This window comes from Anopheles darlingi, chromosome 2 (genome assembly GCF_943734745.1).
Source record: "Anopheles darlingi chromosome 2, idAnoDarlMG_H_01, whole genome shotgun sequence".
NCBI classification, from domain to species: Eukaryota; Metazoa; Arthropoda; class Insecta; order Diptera; family Culicidae; genus Anopheles; species Anopheles darlingi.
Window position 1 is genome coordinate 46,749,403 of NC_064874.1, and position 17,500 is coordinate 46,766,902.

General features: G+C 50.1%; 2 protein-coding genes across 2 annotated transcripts in view; one reads left to right on the forward strand and one right to left on the reverse strand.

Annotated features, from left to right (window-relative positions):
- Window positions 1-17,500, reverse strand: part of LOC125959265 (uncharacterized) — a 238,194-nt gene that overhangs the window by 26,892 nt on the left and 193,802 nt on the right. The window lies entirely within an intron of this gene.
- Window positions 10,567-16,762, forward strand: LOC125959266 (uncharacterized). The gene is made up of 3 exons (XM_049692080.1): window positions 10,567-11,876; window positions 12,435-16,035; window positions 16,397-16,762. Exons 1-3 carry the CDS (start codon window positions 10,567-10,569, stop codon window positions 16,760-16,762), a joined length of 5,277 nt encoding a protein of 1,758 aa, XP_049548037.1.

Sequence of the window (17,500 nt, forward strand, 5' to 3'; positions counted from 1 at the left end):
TGTTTAATTAGCAACTATTCTTTCTACCGTGAGCTACACTTTCAGGCGTGTTTGGTTTTTAGTTAAATAGTTACAAACAAAATTACACGCATTTAGAGGGAAACAAACCACATTGATGCTACTTTTGGTGCGCTAGGTTTAATTATGTTCTAGATATTGACTTTGACACTGATTAAAACTCTGTTTTCAACATGTTTAATAGCATACTTCAGTAATTCTCTAGCACGTCTCCGCTTCCACATTCAACCATGTATGGATGAATGGCATTTGTTTGCGTTGCATTTAATAGGATAAAACCAAATAATTTTGTTTAAAACATTCCATTTTTTATTATTCTCATAATTAACTCATATCGACCAGAGACAATCGTATCAATGTTTTTCTTTATCGTGCTTGTTACATGCTTTCCTGCTTTCGGTTATGGGGTACAAATTGAAATCTTTACTTTCGTGATTTAGTTTATTCGTCTTCGTTTTGCATTGAGGACCATGGATGGGTCATCATTGATGCACTAATCATTGATAGGACAGTGATTATATTCAGAAGAGAGTTTCCTACTTTAATCAGTTTCGAAAATAAACAGAATTGTTTTACATAAAAACGAATTCACTTTCGCAAATTTAAAAACTTTCAAAGTACTTCAAAATAAGCTCATATCAAAAACTGCGTTTTTGTGTGAATAGAACTACAGAACCTAGGAACACTTTTAAGCGAAAGGTTCTTAAAGCAGTGCTTCCAGGTTCCCTTGCTCGTCATCTTGAAAGCGCGACGAAGAAACCCAATTTCCTGGTGCTTTTGCTCGCTGTGCCTTTCTCTCCTTTTTCCCTCACTGTTTGGTGGCACGCGGTGTCGTGACACGGTGTCGAATCGCCACGTGAATAGATACGGTCGAGAAGAATGTTCCGTGGCAGCAATGTAATAAAAACAGCCCCAAGTACCGTAACACCGACGGTGTGAACATCCAAACAATCCCCTGGGTCGAAGCTGATGAAATTTCCAGCTCATCTATTCCCTTACCGGTGACGCGGTACACACCAGCAACATACCAAAAACGGCCGCGGTGAAGGTGGCGCGGACCGGTGAGACGAGGCGAGCGAGATGTGTAGCGATGGTACCGCTCAGCAGGGGACAGGAAGCGAGCCAGCGAGGAGAGCATTTTAAATTGTTTACATTACCATTAAATCTAAATTATGTACAATTTATTGTAGCCCGGCATTCTGGCAGGCTGGCTGAATAGCTGATGGCTGATGGCTGCCGGCGACCAAACACCCTGGTCCCCCCCTTCAGACTCGTCCTGATGATCGTCCGTCTGCTGCCGCTATCGATAAGAATGTGGTGGTGGAGGGAAGTCGTTTGCTTGGTTCAGGAGACATGAAACCAGAAAAAGAAGATACAATATTGCTGGCCCAAAAATTAACCTGGGATGGGAAGTGTTTCGATTTTTTCCCGCTCTGTTCAGCTCCGTCTAGTTTTAACGTTTACCATATTTACGCGAGATCGTTGGCCATGCTTTTGCAGCAGAGAAAAGATTGAATTTAATTTAGAAAGAGAGTTTTTTTAAGACGAATCGCTTCTTATCTACAGATGAGAGCTTAAAATCACGTGCGAAGTGATAAAAGGATATCAAATGCTAATGCAAGAAATCCTTCCATACGAATGCCGATTATATTGCTATTTACGGTAGTATTGCATTATTTGAACAAATCTGAATTGAAACGTTTATTTCTTAAGCGCCCAATAAGCAATCGAGCACCTTGGTTGTCTCTGTAAGTATCGAAAGAAGATATTATCAACTTGCTCAACGCACTATCACATAATTTGGATAAAATTGAGCATCCGAATGGATTGTTATTTTTGATAAACTCATAGTTATTTGCTTGCAATCTTTTCTACAATCGTGAGTTCATACTTCGACCGAGTAGCCACCACAATGATGATGTATTGTGCGGGGTTTATTCTTATAATAAGATGATCGAAAAGCAAACAATGTGTATAATTTGCTACCATAATGGTTTCCGCTTACTAATTATAAACAACAGTCATTGTGGTTGTTAGTTTTAAAAGAAAAAGCTTTTACTGTTCTATTGTTTCTCAGTACGGGTCTCGGCTTATAATGTTCTGCTAAATTTCTAGTAATTTAGTATGTTTGTATTTACAAGTAGCTCGATTGTGCTTGCTTTATTAGATACTCTTAGCATTGAGATCGATCATTAGCATGATTATAGATCATTAACACTAATGCCACAGAAATCAAAGTTTTTCGATCTAACTTTAGCCATAATTACACAGAACGTTGCATTCTCCTGGTCGATGAATATTTTTCTAAATATTAGGTCCCTAAATGATTTTTTTGAGTTTTTGGCACAACAAAAACGTGTTATTTTCAAAACCAATAGAATAATTATTTTAATCCGCACATTGTCAATCGCTATTCGCTACTTTTTCCAACTTCCAGGTAACTTTCGAATTCCATGTCGAACAACCTACTCATCTTTTGAAGCAATCTAGTCACTACCCTTGTTTTCGATACTTCCATAGCGAGTGAGGAGATGCTGTGCATCCAAAAATATTTTAAGTAACCAAACAAGCTGTATTCAGAAAGAACAATGTCTGGTGTATACATCAGTTGGAGTAACATTTCAATCGCGTCGTTTTCTGAAAAGTTTTTCACTGTTTTTGCAACATGATGTGTTGTCGTACTTAAAAATAGGTCTACCATATCGGTTATTACAATCTAGCCATTTTCTAACCAGAATGCTCGTTTCAAATGGATCAATAGTTGTTGATAACCTTTTTTATCTGTGTCTCTAATGTGTCTAGTTTTCAGAATGACACCCTTTAAATTTGATTATTTTTGTGCTCAACCCGAACGTTCTGTGTCTGTAACGTTAGAATCTCCACTCCCTTTGAAGCCAGTTAACACATTTGTTTGTGTTACAGCATATTCACCATAAGCATAAACTCACAAACAATAACTTTCAGCAGCCGTTTTCTTCAAATGAAAGGAGGTTTTAAAACCTTCCCGCATAATCGACTTTTTAGTTTTAACGCTATTAAGAGCTATTTAACTTATTGAGTTTTAACGCTATTAAGTAACACATTAAAACGTCATAACACAGACCTGATACCTAAAATTAGTGTCGTCATCTTTAATAGAATCGAAAAAACTAATTCCCGTGCCTAATATATATTAAACTCTTTTACCAAACACCATTAGCCACAGGAACGAGTGGATTGAGTCATTACCGCCAAGATTATACAACCGCCAAGCATATCTCGAACTCGAACATAAATACCCCCAAAAAAAATGGCCAATATCACGGTTTTCCCCCAGAACGCTAGACATCATCGGGTGACAGGATCCTTAAAAAAGAAATAAATAACAAAAAAAAACAAAACATACGCCATACGCCGTGCTGCCGCTCAAGCGATCAACATTAACTTGTCCGTACAGTACCGGGCGTGCGCCATCGCTTCCGACAGCTTGATGGACAAGTTTGACTCGCTCCAGCGCTTCCGTAGCTTCGCGCTTAAGAGAGCGTTTGGCACCAATCACCCGGGAACTCCGGTGAACACCTCCAGTGCGCTTAAAAGCGCTACTCTCCCGCGCCCCCTGGCAACGACACGACACCTTCCGCACCGAGGCACCGCGCAGCGTCGCGTTCGCACCCGGGAACACCCGACGAACACAACAGCGTGTGAAAGGCGGCTGTCTTTTCCACTTAATTGCCAACCGGAGCACAAAGAGTGGCGCATCCGGGACCGGGGGAAAAGGCACCCCTTCCGTGACCGTTAACCCTCTCTCTCTCTCTTTCTCTCTCTCTCTCTCTCTCTCTCTCTCTCTCTCTCTCTTTGTCTACCAGACTGGAGAGAGGATGCATGAGTGAGTGGCCTCGCTGGACTGGCCGCGTGTTGGCGTCGCTAAATATTTGCGCGCATACCAGACCCAGGACCAGGACCAGGCACCGCGGATGAAGCAGATAAAGTGCAATCGGTCGGTGGACAAGGGGTGGTGTTGGTGGTGGAAGATTTAATGTTTCGATAGGATTAACTCCGCTCTTTTCAGGTTTCCGCACCACGTCCTCCTTTCCCTCCGTGGTGGGGGCTTCATGTTTCTTCGTTGCGCAATTTATACTCTCTTCCTTCCTTCCATCGCGCCGCATTTGCTGTGCACCGGTCACACGGTCCGGTCCGGTTGGTTCCGTGGTGCTGCTAGTTCCCTTTTAGCAGCATTCCCTTCCCGTCTGTTGGCCTGTTTTATCCAAAGTCCGCCCATTCATTTATTGTTATCCATGATGGCTAGCTTTTGGGGTGGTCCTTCTGGTTGCAATCCCTTTCTCTTGCACCGTTCTCCTTCACCTTCTTCTGTTCTTCGGTTGGCGCAGAATACCGGTCCCGCGGTCTCGGTTTCCCGATCCCGAAGGTTTTGTGATCATGGGTCCGTCCTTCGGACATTGAAAAATTGTTCCACCGCCATCGCTATCTCACCCCAGCATCATCGGCATCATCAGGATGCGACCGGTCCGGGGTGACCGGACCGGAGCGCAAAACTGTATCGACATCGCCAGTGAAGTGTGGTCGTGAAGCAAATTCAGCAAAGCAAAAACACAACAAAATGATCAACCATCGAACGGGGTCGATGCCATATTTTGCGCATCTTTTCGGATGCTGGTTGCTGGCTGGTGCTGGTGGGTGCTTTTACATCCCTTCACGCTCCTTTACACCCTGTTTCCACCCCCTTCCCCGTTTTTGAATCGCTTATCGCGAAATGCGCTTGTTCTTGTGAGGAGCTAACGCTCGCATGATCAGCGTACAGGACGCGAGAGCGCGATTTATGTTGCAATCCACTTGCAACGGCTCCTGGTCCTGGGAAAAAAAAACACAAGAGCGTGTGCAGCAGTGGATCGTCCACTACCAGCATCATCATCAGCATCATCGCTTGGACTGGAGCTTGACTGAGTTCTTGCTAATCCAAAGTGATTCGCCATTCCGCGTAGTCCGCTGAGCTGCCTGCCCGTTGACCACAACGTACGACCTTAATGCGATTGCTTTCCCCTTGTTTCACACACACAGACACACACACATACACAGGCACACACACATACATGGACAAGCGATTATTGCACTCGCCCATTGTCTGCTTTTGCTGTCCAAACCGGTGCTAGTTAAAATATTTTTGGCCAGCACCACCGTCACCACCATCCCCACGCCTTGGTGTACGTGTTGTTGGCCACTGGCCACCGGCGAGGCCCGGCTGTTGAAGCGCGCACTCGATGCTATTATTTATATTTCGCTGTTTTTTTTCTCTCTCTTCTCCTTTTTCGTTCCATTTATTTATGCAGCACAGTTTTATCCACCATCCTCTGGGGGAGGGGCCTGCGAGCTGTCGGGGTGGGTGCCGGGAGATAAATAAATCTCCAAAATGGCGCAAACGGTAAGCGGAGGAACGGCCCAAAAAGCTTTCCCTACGCGCGGTAGTGTCGCTGTCGCTGGATGTAAGTTGCTGTAAAAAAAATGATGCTTTTTGCGCCCGAACAGAGGAAGCGACGGTTGACAATGTGGGGCGCACATCGTTTTGCGTTGAGTGATGCACATGTAACCCGCAATGATAGGAAGCTTATTTATGTTGTGGATCGCTTCCCAATTGTGGCATCTTTGTGGGAATGCACCCCTTCGATGGTGCGCGCTCTTCATCGATATCGATAGTTCATTCCGCGAAACAACAATGAACCCATTCGGCAGCAAAGCAAAGGGGTTTGCAGCAAATAAATACTCAAAGCATGGATTAATCTGTGTGTCTCTGTGTCTGTGTGTGTGAGAGAGAGAGACAAAAAGGAAGAGAGAATGAGCAGGACAATGAAAAAGCCCTCCGATAGCACGAACACATGTATTACGGCGCGGAATGATTGAGATGACAATCGCACAATGGCCGGGTGTAGTTTGGGAGGAAAAAAAACCGCCCGGGGAATGCCAGGGATGGGGGCTACCCCAAACTCCACCGATCGGGACACATAACAAGCGCGCCTCGCGGTGCGCTCTGTCATGGCGCTCAAAATTGAAATAATTCAATTAAAGAATTAATGACTCTTTTCGCTTCCCCCGCCACCATCACCACACCCTCCCTCCACCGGAACAAGCGGGAATGGGGAATCAATGGCGAATGGCCCTCCCTTTGCGCCATGTTTATCCTGTCAAATATTTGCCCAAAAAAAAAACATGGATATGTTTCGGATTTCGATGCGTTCGGTGCTTTGTGTTGCATTTCGTGCGATTGCATTTTTTTAAACCCCTCACACCCCCCTTTTTTTTTGTTGGCCTGGTAGCAGGCAGACGGACTCAATTTGATTGATTTCCACCCACCGGCCTTCGCCTTCTTTTTTGAGGCGGGAGGTGGAGATGGTAATCATGAGATGTCATTTGGGATTACAGTAATCCCTGCGGATCATTAAAAATCAATTCCATCGTCACGTAAGTGTACGCTATCGCTATCGCTCGGCTATCAGTGGGAATGTGCAATCAATAGGAGTCAATGTGTCTGTAATGTTGGCGTTGGTTTCAGTTCTGTTTGGTCAAATGCATCATTATGCATTCAATCGCAAACGAGTGTTAGTCAAAGAAAAGTTTGACAACGGAGCAACGAAAATTCGTTACCCAGCGACCGCAGTAATGAGTCACTCTTCTACTGTCGAAATCCAGTTTCCTCAATTCAGTTGCTTGACTGCAACACGATGAGTCGACGTACGACGAGCGTAATTGGCTTAGAGCGGATATTTGGACTTAAAACTGCACTCCATACACTCCTGCCCTCCCCCGTTGTTGGCCAACTGACCTGACGACCGATGGTACGTGCTGGCCGGAAGTGCCGGTCCACCGGAAGTCGGCCAGAGCCGAGCAGAGCTTGGGAACCGGTGTCGGGTGTCGGGAGTCTTAACAGCACCATAATTAGCTCCGCAAGTTTCTGGTCAACGAAGTTCTCACCAAACGACCAGCTAACCAGCTGACCACAAAAACGGTCGCTCAGTCGGTCGGTCGTACGGTTGGACGGATTGTGGCTGGCCCGCTCTTCCGCCGGTTGCCTGCAGCCTTCCCTGTTCCGTACCGGATTTATTATTATTCTTTACGCTCGGGTAAAACTAATGCTTCCGAACAGTGGTCCGACTGGCGGCGGCCAGCGGATTCTCGGTTCAGTGCAAACTCGAGCTTCCGGTGGATTGCACGGATGACAAACTCGCTAACGATGGCGCTAAAAGGGGGGAGGGGGGTAGGAGAGGGTGCTTAGGTTCCGTCCTCGTTCGTTTCGTTTCGTTTCGTTGGCATCCTTGGCGTGCTGTTGAATCGCGAGATCGGATGGGGATTTGTATTGGCCAACAAATGGTCGAAGCGTCGTTTCTTGTCCCAAATGAAACGAACTAAATCAACAATTTATAGCGTATTAATCGGTTAAAATCTGTGATTGTTCTCTCTTTCTACTCGAAAAATAACTTGTTTAATTCATTGTTTTGGTAGGGTGTTAAAGTTTGAGCTTTATCACGAAAAGTGGCATTAATAATTAAAAAGCAGTACGATAAAGTTCTTTATTAGTGTAATAACGTTCGGTTTTGTGTCGCAAAATTATCTAAATCTGTTAAAATAAACATTGAAGATGAAATCCGATCTACACACAAGTCTTTGAATAAAAGGAGAAGTTCGTTCGATATGAAAACTGCAAATTTTCTTAATCAATATCAATATTTGTTGAATAAATGAAGTGTAAACGCATTGATGGTGCACAGGTTTAGTGTACCAGAACCAAGAAACATAATATAATAGAATAGTCATGCATTGGAAGTAATGAAAACGTGTTTTCCTTACGTAAACAATAAATGTCGTATCCTTAGGCCTTGTTTCAAAACCAGTTTTGTAAACATCAAATTACTTATCTTAAAACAAGTTATAATTCTTAAGTAAGCACATTTAAACGTATGTTTCCTAGGTATTCATCATTTTTCAGCGGAAAAGTAATTGTTTTCCACGATATCCACGAATTCCATAGGAGCAGCTCAACTCAAAAGCTGCACGTGTCTTCGCGCAAACAATACACTCTCACCATCCCCACACCAACAAACCACTTCTCACTTCCCCTTCCGCTATTTGGTTAACGGTATGACGACGAATGTTGCTCACTGAATTCTAGGACGTGTATGCCACGAACAAATTCGTCAAACCCCTCACGCATAATGGCTGTTGGTGTGTCCGAAAGAGGTGGTACTGTTGCTGGCACACAATGGTCCGGTGCCCTAACGTCGACAAAAGGTCAGTTCGTCGTTGCATTGAATCCAACGCGAGGCCAACCAGAGAAACTAGACCGGGAATCGTGTTGCTGCTGTACGGTGGTTCTTTTCCGGGGCTTAACCTCGGCCCAGTGGACCGAACCGGAAGCACGCGACACTCCCTACTGAACCACTTCTTGGCACCGACCGAATACACCTTTTTGGGGAGGTGGGACCGCTATTTTTCCCTGAAGGCGAAGCTTGGAATACATTGGAAGCGGCTTTTTAGGGGGGCGTCTGGAGATTTCCTGGATTAAGAAATTCCATGTCAAATATCAACCCACGAGGAGATGTTGTTTCCATTTTGGAAAAATTGTCAAACAGTCGATAAAATTAGATTTCAAAAAACCAGTTCCTCTTCTACTTATTGCAATTTCTTTTGGATCATTTAAAGCGACGCACACTCTTAATAAAATCACACTAGAAAGCCTCTTCTATAAATATACTCTTGTGCTTTAATTTACTTCCTATCGCAAGCGATATTTCTGGAGGATATTTTTAGAGGCCAACTGGAAGAAGAGGTTCTCCGAAACGACGTATCCTTGAACGCACGAACGGGAGTATGAGTTCCGTTTAAAGTGCCGCCCAGATCCAGTGATCCCAACGGCCTCCCAATTCCCACACGATCTCCATTACAAGATACTTTCCTCTGTTATGCTCACGGTATGCGTACGACGCCCGGTTCGGTTGGGTCGTCCTTTTCCCGAATAGATTTAGATTACGAAAAAAAGGCTGCCAGCTCATCACATTTCCTTGATTTGTCTCCGTGATTTTCATTCTCGGGAACTCTTGGGGAGGGGAATGTCAGGATGTTGGTGACGATGGAAAATAAAAAATTCCCCATAAATTAGGATGAGTGCTTGGCAGCGGTGACGGTGGTGGTTGCGACGTGTAAATACCCACCATACTCACACACATATTGGCAACGAGTTGCTCCACCGGTCCCATGGTGTGAGCATTTTTCATTTCCACACACCCGGGCAATCTTTGGCGTTCCGGCGGCAGTTCTGATACCGTCGTGTTACCTCGTGGCCGGAAAATCTTAGCCAGCAATTTTGAGTTTCGTATGAGACGCGAGCGGCTCATTTTTCTCGGCCTATTCCGGCTACCCTCTCTCTCTCTCTCTTGCTCTCTTCGTTAGTTGAATAAATTTGCAATCTTTCAAAATGAACCGCCAGCAACGTCGGTGCTGGTGACGCACTTTTTCGTTGAAGGGAGGGGGAAGGGGAGATGGCAACGCACCGGGTGTATATAAATAAATGATTACTTAATATTCAGGAGTCATCCGATGGGCACCGGTGGGCCCATCTGGTGAGACAATATTGGGCGCGCGTAGATGAGTTGCGGGCGATGGCGAACTTCAATCCGTCAGCTGTTTCCAGCACCGTCAGCTACTTAATTGAGTGTCTTTTCACACGTACCCAGCCTGGCATAGCATGGCATGGCATAGCACGGCTCTGCAGACAAAAGCGAGGTCCTTAGGATGACCGTTTTATTAATGATAAAGGATCACCGAGTTCGCCAGACTTGCTCGATAAATAATGAATTACACAATACATAGTTTAGAGCATTTGGCGTTGACAACGACGGTCGGCAGACGATGCGCAATCGCTTCGCTATTCAAGGGATCCTTTCCTTTTCATCAATAGAAGCATGAAACGGCGACCTTTCATCAACGACCATCAAAGTGAAATGTTCAAAAGCTCAGCTATGGACAGACAACCGCCGCCGGTGAGGACAATAGCATCTGGTGCAGTACGAACGTGTACTGCACGAATAAGTGGGCTCCACCGCAACTACAACTCTGATGACGATCTTGTAGCGGCGGTGGTCTCCTGGGCAAGGGTCAACCGTCAGGTGTCATTTCGGGCACGCGGTTGACCCGGATGCGCCCAGGCTGAAAAAGGCCCAGGTGAGTGCTGAGAGCGTGGGTGGCTCAGCACTCACCAAATGATAAGGCTGATCGCTCTGCGCTAGCAGAGGATCGGTCTCTTCGATTGCAACACTCAAGGTAAGCTGACACGATTCCTAAAGCAAATCATTTTCGTATAAACGATTCCCCAACGAAATCATTTTTCGTACAAAATCATTTGGTGACCCCGACGTGATCCGTATTCGCGAGCGGATTCGTAAATTCTTCAAGTGCTACCGTGCGCCCACGTCCCTAAGTGCTACCGTGCCGTACGTTTTTCCTGCGTTGCGCTCTCGCTCGTCGCTCTCGTGCGCGTGTAAGTAACGGTGCTTCAGTGCGGTAACAATGCCAATCACCAATTCGCCAGCTGGTGACCAGAAGTCCGGTGGAGAAAAGGTGCCGCGGGCTGCGGATGTGCCTCGTGGCAACACAGACGGTGGTCGGCAAGGCACGAGCCAAGAGCTGGGAAGGCCATCCGCCGCCAACGAGGGGGCGCGGCAGCTGGCCGCGCTCGAGGAAGCCATGCGGGCCGTGACAATCGAAGCCAAGGCCGGGCACCTTGACGACGAATTGGTGCCTATTAAGGCAGACATGCTGGAGGGCATGTATAGGGAGGGCTGTGCCGTGCTCTCTCGCCTAGAAGCGAAGACCGGTGCGCCTCAACGCCGCGGCCAATTCTGCGATGCATACGCAGCGGCGAGGGTTGCGCTGGGCCGCTTGCGGAAGGCTGAGACGGCGTCCAGCTCCGTGCTGGACGCGACGACGGCAAGTCCGGCGCCGAGGCCTGAGCATCTGCCTCGCATTGACTTGCCGAAGTTCGGCGGGGACCCGAGCGACTGGCCATCGTTCGCGTCCCGCTTTGAGCGGCGCCTGTCCGGCTGGCAGGAGGACGCGACACGTTACGCGTACCTCCAGCAGTGCTTTGCAGGGTATCTGCCGGCCTTGCAGAGCGCGGAATCGTTCGAAAAGGCTGGTATGCCTTTCGAGGAGGCATGGTTGAGGCTCCAAGAGCGGTTTTATAAGAAGCGAGTGGCCTTCTTGGGGCATTTCCGTACCATCTTGGAGGCCCCAAGACTGTCGAGCGCCTCATCGAACGGCCTGATGCGGCTCATCGACGTGGTGGAGACGGCCATCACGTCAGCCCGTCAGGTTGCCGGAAAACCAGAGGAGGCACCCTCTACAATGGAGGACGGGTTCCTAGTGAGCATAGTGCTGTCCAAGCTGGACGATGACAGCTTGGCACGCGTTACCAGAAAGGCCGACCAGCAGCTCATTCCAACGTGGAAGGAGCTGCGCGACGAGCTGGATTCTATGGCGAACCGGCTCTACTACGAACCAAAGAGGCAGAAGGATCCGGCCTCCCGTGGCCCCCCAGCCTCCAAGGTTCAAGCATCGGCCATAGCACCGCGCAAGGCAGCCTACGTGGCTACCACAGCACCAGCGGCGGCTCAATCAAAGCCGAAGTCGTGCATCGCTCGGGATCCGGCTGGCGTTAAAGATGGCCCCGCTTCATCGGCTTCCGCTAAGCCGAAAACGGCAGATGATCGTCGGCTGTGCTACGCATGTGACAAGATGGGCCATAAGGGCAATCTCTGTCCCGAGATGCGTGTGCGGTCCGCAATGGAAAGGGTAAATCTCATCATGGAACGCGGGAAGTGCGTAAATTGCTTCTCGCGAAGCCATGTGGCTCGCGATTGCGTATCGGAGAAGAGGTGCCAGCATTGCGGCAAAAAGCATCATACGATGCTATGCAGTTCCGCAAGCCTCTTAAACGAGGAGCAGTGACTCGGCTCCAGTGCCTACAAACGCTCCCGTGCGTCGTGCTCCCGTGTTGCCCGCTCCAGTGCATCGTGCTCCCGTGACGAACGCTCTCGTGCGTCGTGCTCCCGTGACGAACGCTCTCGTGCGTCGTGCTCCCGTGTTGCCCGCTCCAGTGCATCGTGCTCCCGTGACGAACGCTCTCGTGCGTCGTGCTCCCGTGTTGCCCGCTCCAGTGCATCGTGCTCCCGTGACGAACGCTCTCGTGCGTCGTGCTCCCGTGACGAACGCTCTCGTGCGTCGTGCTCCCGTGTTGCCCGCTCCAGTGCATCGTGCTCCCGTGACGAACGCTCTCGTGCGTCGTGCTCCCGTGTCAGAAGCTCCAGTGCTCCTCATGAACGCTCTCGTGCGTCGTGCTCCCGTGATAAACGCTCTCGTGCGTCGTGCTCCATCAGCCCCCGCAAATCCTCCCGTGGAACACCCTCGTGCGTCTCCCGTGACGACGATACCACTACGACCAGTATCGCTACCTTGTTAGCGACGGTCATTGCCCGGGTGTTAGGTGCTGATGGCCAGTGGCATCAAGTACGCTGCATAATGGATTCGGGCAGCCAAATTGATGCAATTACCATTGCCGCAGCGACACGGCTGCCGATGCCTCTCCGGCCATCAAGGCTGCAGTTGGATGGTGTTTCCGGGCCACTCGCAGTTACGCGCGAATGCGAAACGATGGTGGCTAACTGCGACGGAACCCGCAGCTTCCCGGTGAAATTCTACGTGATCCCGGAGCTGCCTAACCTCCCCTATCGGTCGCTGAAAGGGAGCAATGCTGGTATGCCCACAGACTTGGACCTTGCCGACAAGTCATACTACGTCAGTGGCCCAGTTGACGTAATATTGGGCGCCGGGGTGTACTTCGCCTCGCTCCTCCCAGGAATGGGGCGGACTGAACGAGGGCTAACCATCCAGAACTCCGTGTTCGGATGGTTAGTGGGCGGATTACTCCGTCAAGACGCTGCCCAAAAGGTCAGGTCGTACCCATGTGGAGTGGCCACAGTGGAAGACGACCTCCGTAAGTGCATCGAGCGATTCTGGGAGGTTGAGGATGCATCTCTCCCGTGGAATCCGGGTACGCCGTCGGCTACAGCACCGGAACTTGAGGCTTTTTTCCGCGATACTACATCATTGGCGCCGGACGGCCGATATGTAGTGAAAATTCCCTTACGGGGGGAGTTGAGTGAGCTGGGGGATTCCTACCAGCACGGAGTTAGGCGCTTACTAGCACTCGAGCGTAAGCTAGAGCGCCACTCCAGCACATATGACGACTACCGCGCATTTATGCGCGAGTATATTGAGCTGGGACACATGACACTAGTCGCACCGGAAGACGCGAAGCGGGTACGCTACGTTATACCCCATTCGTGCGTCGTAAAACCGGAATCGTCAACTACCAAGCTACGTGTGGTGTTTGACGCCAGCGCCAAATCGATCACAGGAGTGTCACTCAACGACCTCCAAACTATCGGCCCGGTCCTGCAGCCGGATTTGTTACGCATCTGGCTTGACTTCCGGCTACACACGGTGGTAGCAACGGCTGACATCGCAAAGATGTACCGCCAAGTATGGGTATCAGACGAGGATACTTGGATGCAGTGCATCCTGTGGCGCGACCATCGTACCCAGCCGATGCAAACGTACCGATTGCGCACCGTTACGTACGGTGAGGCAGCCTCCTCTTACTTGGCATGCAGAGCACTGCAAGAGGCCGGAGAGGAGGTACGTGCCAGTAGTCCTGCGGTCGCAGATGCCATACGACATGGGTTCTACGTGGACAATTTGTCGTTGGGTGCCGCCACATCCGAAGAGCTACGTGTCCTCTGTTCGGGTGTGGAACAAACGCTGCTTCGCCGCGGTATGCCCTTGCGAAAGTGGGCCTCGAATATGGACGATGTACTCTATCACGTACCACCGGAGCATCGGGAAGCTCCAGTGAAGATCGGCGACCGCGATGCCGTTCGCATGTTAGGGTTATCCTGGTGCCCGACCGAGGACACTTTCCAACTGGTCATAGGCGACGAAATCCTTCAGCTAGCGGAGAACCTGACCAAACGTGGTCTTGTCGCAAGGATTTCCAAGCTTTATGATCCAGTTGGGATCTTGCAGCCGGTGATCATCACGGCCAAGATGATAATGCAAGATCTGTGGCGCGAAGACCTCGCATGGGATGACTGCGTGTCTCCCGCGTCAGTCCACCAGTGGAACGAATTCACGACGCAACTCCCGTTGTTGCGGAAGCTGCACATACCACGGATGGCTGCTCCTAGTGCCCCGACCACTATACGCATCGATGGATTTTGTGATGCGTCGCTGAAGGCATATGGTTGCGTATTCTACGTAACCTTCACGGACAATCAGGGCAACCAAACGACACGCTTGTTGTGTTCAAAGGCTAGAGTAGCACCGCTGAAGACGACGACGTTGCCACGTTTGGAGCTGCAAGCCGCCCTGTTGTTATCCGAGCTCTACGTGAGAATTCGAGATGCCTTCGACTCCCGTGTCAAGGAAACATACTGGTGGTCGGATTCGCAAGTAGCTTTGTCTTGGATACGATCCGACAACACTCGGTGGGACGTCTACGTGAAACACCGAGTGGCCAAAATCCAGGTGGTTACTGCAACCGCGGACTGGCGATACGTACCCACCAAGCTTAACCCTGCCGACATAATCTCCCGTGGGATCTCGGCGAGGAAGCTTATACGTCCAGAAGTGATGGCCTTCTGGCTAAACGGCCCCACATTTCTGAACTCGGGCTGTGATGCATTCCCTGAACCAACAACACCAGATGAAGCAGTCGCAGCAGAGTTAGGAGCAGTGCATTCTCAGGCCTCGGTCTACGTGGCTACCGTGGGACCCGAATGCGACGACTTGATTTCGCAGTACCGTCACCACTGCTCCTTCTCGAAAACACGCCGACACTTCGCCTGGCTTGGACGGGCGGTCAACAATTTCAAGGCAGGCATGGCCTCGCAACGCGCAATGAACCCCGGTCTGGTCCCTACGTACGGACCATTGACTCACGCTGACCTGGAGGATGGCCTAGTGCGCATTCTGCGAAGGATGCAGGCGACCGCCCATCCCAACGAAGTGAATGAGATGCTGACGAAAGGATGCATCACACCGACGAAACGCATGCAACATCTTAACCCCGTTTGCGTAAACGGATTAATCTACGTGCAAGGACGATTGCAGAATGCGGAACTTGCCGACGGCGCCAGGCTGCCGATCCTTGTCCCGAAGTCCCACCCGTTCTCGAGGGTGATGATCCGGGACATCCACGAGAGGATCTTCCATGCTGGAGTCTCATTGGTAATAGCGGAGTTCCGAACGCGTTACTGGATGCGCGACCTGCGGCGGACGGTGTTGGGGGTGCTTGCTCGATGCGTTCCGTGCGCAAAGGCTCGCCCACGCCCATTCGCTCAACAAATGGGCCCTCTGCCGGAACCTCGAGTGAACGCGTCGCCACCGTTCACACACACCGGCGTCGATCTTTGTGGGCCATTTGTGGTGCTCCCCGGTTTAAAGGGCCATCGCAGCATCGATGTCTACGTGTGCATCTTTGTCTGCTTCGCGACGAAGGCAGTACACCTTGAGGTAGTGGAAGATCAATCCACGCAGGCCTTCATCTCGGCTCTCATGCGCTTCGTGTCGCTACGGGGAAAACCGAGTGTAATCCATTGCGACAACGGTCGCAACTTCATCGGTGCAGCCAGGGAACTGCAGCGCATACGCGATGCCTTCACCAACGCCGAGTTCCAACACAGCATCATCGAAAAGGTCGCCGAAGAAGGAATGCGCTTCGCCTTCATCCCCCCGCGCAGCCCTAACTTCGGTGGTCTATGGGAGGCAAACATCAAGGTGGCCAAGCGACTGCTAAAAGCCGCCGCCCACGGTGCGCAGTTAAGGATGATTGAGATGCAAACTTTGATGCATCAAATCTCAGCAATCCTTAATTCCAGGCCTCTTACTGCTGTCCGCACGGCACCCGAGGACGTCGAGGTGTTGACTCCAGCGCATTTTTTGATTGGTCGCGCCTCCTTCAGCACACCGGCGATGCTGAGAAATGACGACGCTGAGCCCATTCACACGCGGTGGAAGCGTGTTCAGCGGCTAACCCAACAATTTTGGACTCGATGGCGGTCCGAATACTTGGCGCAATTACGTTGCGCCGCTAAGTGGACTCGACGAATGCCGAACGCTCGCGAAGGACAAATCGTATTGATCGGCGATGATAATGTTCCCGTGTCTCGGTGGCCGTTGGGTATCATTATCAGAGTCTACCCTGGCCCGGACGGGGCTATACGAGTCGCCGACGTGAAGACAGGTAGTGGAGTCTATCGGCGAAACGTCCGTCTACTAGCTCCCCTGCCCATCGATCCTGTGGTTCCTGCTACGTGCGGCGACCCTGACGATCCTGTGGTTCCTGCTACGTGCGGCGATCCTGACGATCCTGCGGTTCCTGCTACGTGCGGCGATCCTGACGAACTTGTGGTTCCTGCTACGTGCGGCGATCCTGACGATTCTGTGGTTCCTGCTACGTGCGGTGATCCTGCAGATCCTGTGGTTCCTGCTACGTGCGGCGATCGTGCCGCGACGGCGGGACATAGGGACGACGAGCCTACAGCAGGCGTTTGGGACGGACGACTCCGTCCCAAAGGGGGGAGGATGGTGCAGTACGAACGTGTACTGCACGAATAAGTGGGCTCCACCGCAACTACAACTCTGATGACGATCTTGTAGCGGCGGTGGTCTCCTGGGCAAGGGTCAACCGTCAGGTGTCATTTCGGGCACGCGGTTGACCCGGATGCGCCCAGGCTGAAAAAGGCCCAGGTGAGTGCTGAGAGCGTGGGTGGCTCAGCACTCACCAAATGATAAGGCTGATCGCTCTGCGCTAGCAGAGGATCGGTCTCTTCGATTGCAACACTCAAGGTAAGCTGACACGATTCCTAAAGCAAATCATTTTCGTATAAACGATTCCCCAACGAAATCATTTTTCGTACAAAATCAGCATCCTCCCAAAACCCAAATATCCTTTCACCAGCACCACCTCCTGGCTGACTTAACCTGCTGGATGATCCTTTGCTGATCGAGAGCGAGCGAAGAGAACGGTAAGATTAAATGATTATCTTCACTCCATCGTCCCCGGAAGTCGATGACGATTCACGATGCCGTCGATGTCGATGCACCATTGCGCTCATCAAACGGTGAAACATAATCATTCCATTCCGAAACCTACTTTACTCTTCCGTCGCATTCCGTCTGGTTCATTTTCACCGGCTTTCTCTCTTCCGGCTCCTTAGCTCTTCAGGCTTTCCGGTGGTACGTAAACAGCACCACCAGCAGCAGCAGTCCAGGAAGTGAAAATAACTCTCGACGAAGCTGGTACACTTCTCGCGGCACTGGCGCTGGTTTCCCGTTCCGTAAGTTTCGCAAATCGTTTCGCTTTCAAATCAAAGTTTTTCGA

Bases quoted from the DNA above. Each gene is read 5' to 3' on its own strand.
- LOC125959266 (XM_049692080.1), top strand. From the start codon at position 10,567: ATGCCAATCACCAATTCGCCAGCTGGTGACCAGAAGTCCGGTGGAGAA. The intron at 11,877-12,434 runs GTGCGTAAATTG...GTGCTCCATCAG, and splicing joins CTCATCATGGAACGCGGGAA to CCCCCGCAAATCCTCCCGTG. The intron at 16,036-16,396 runs GTGTTGACTCCA...TCCGTCTACTAG, and splicing joins CGGCACCCGAGGACGTCGAG to CTCCCCTGCCCATCGATCCT.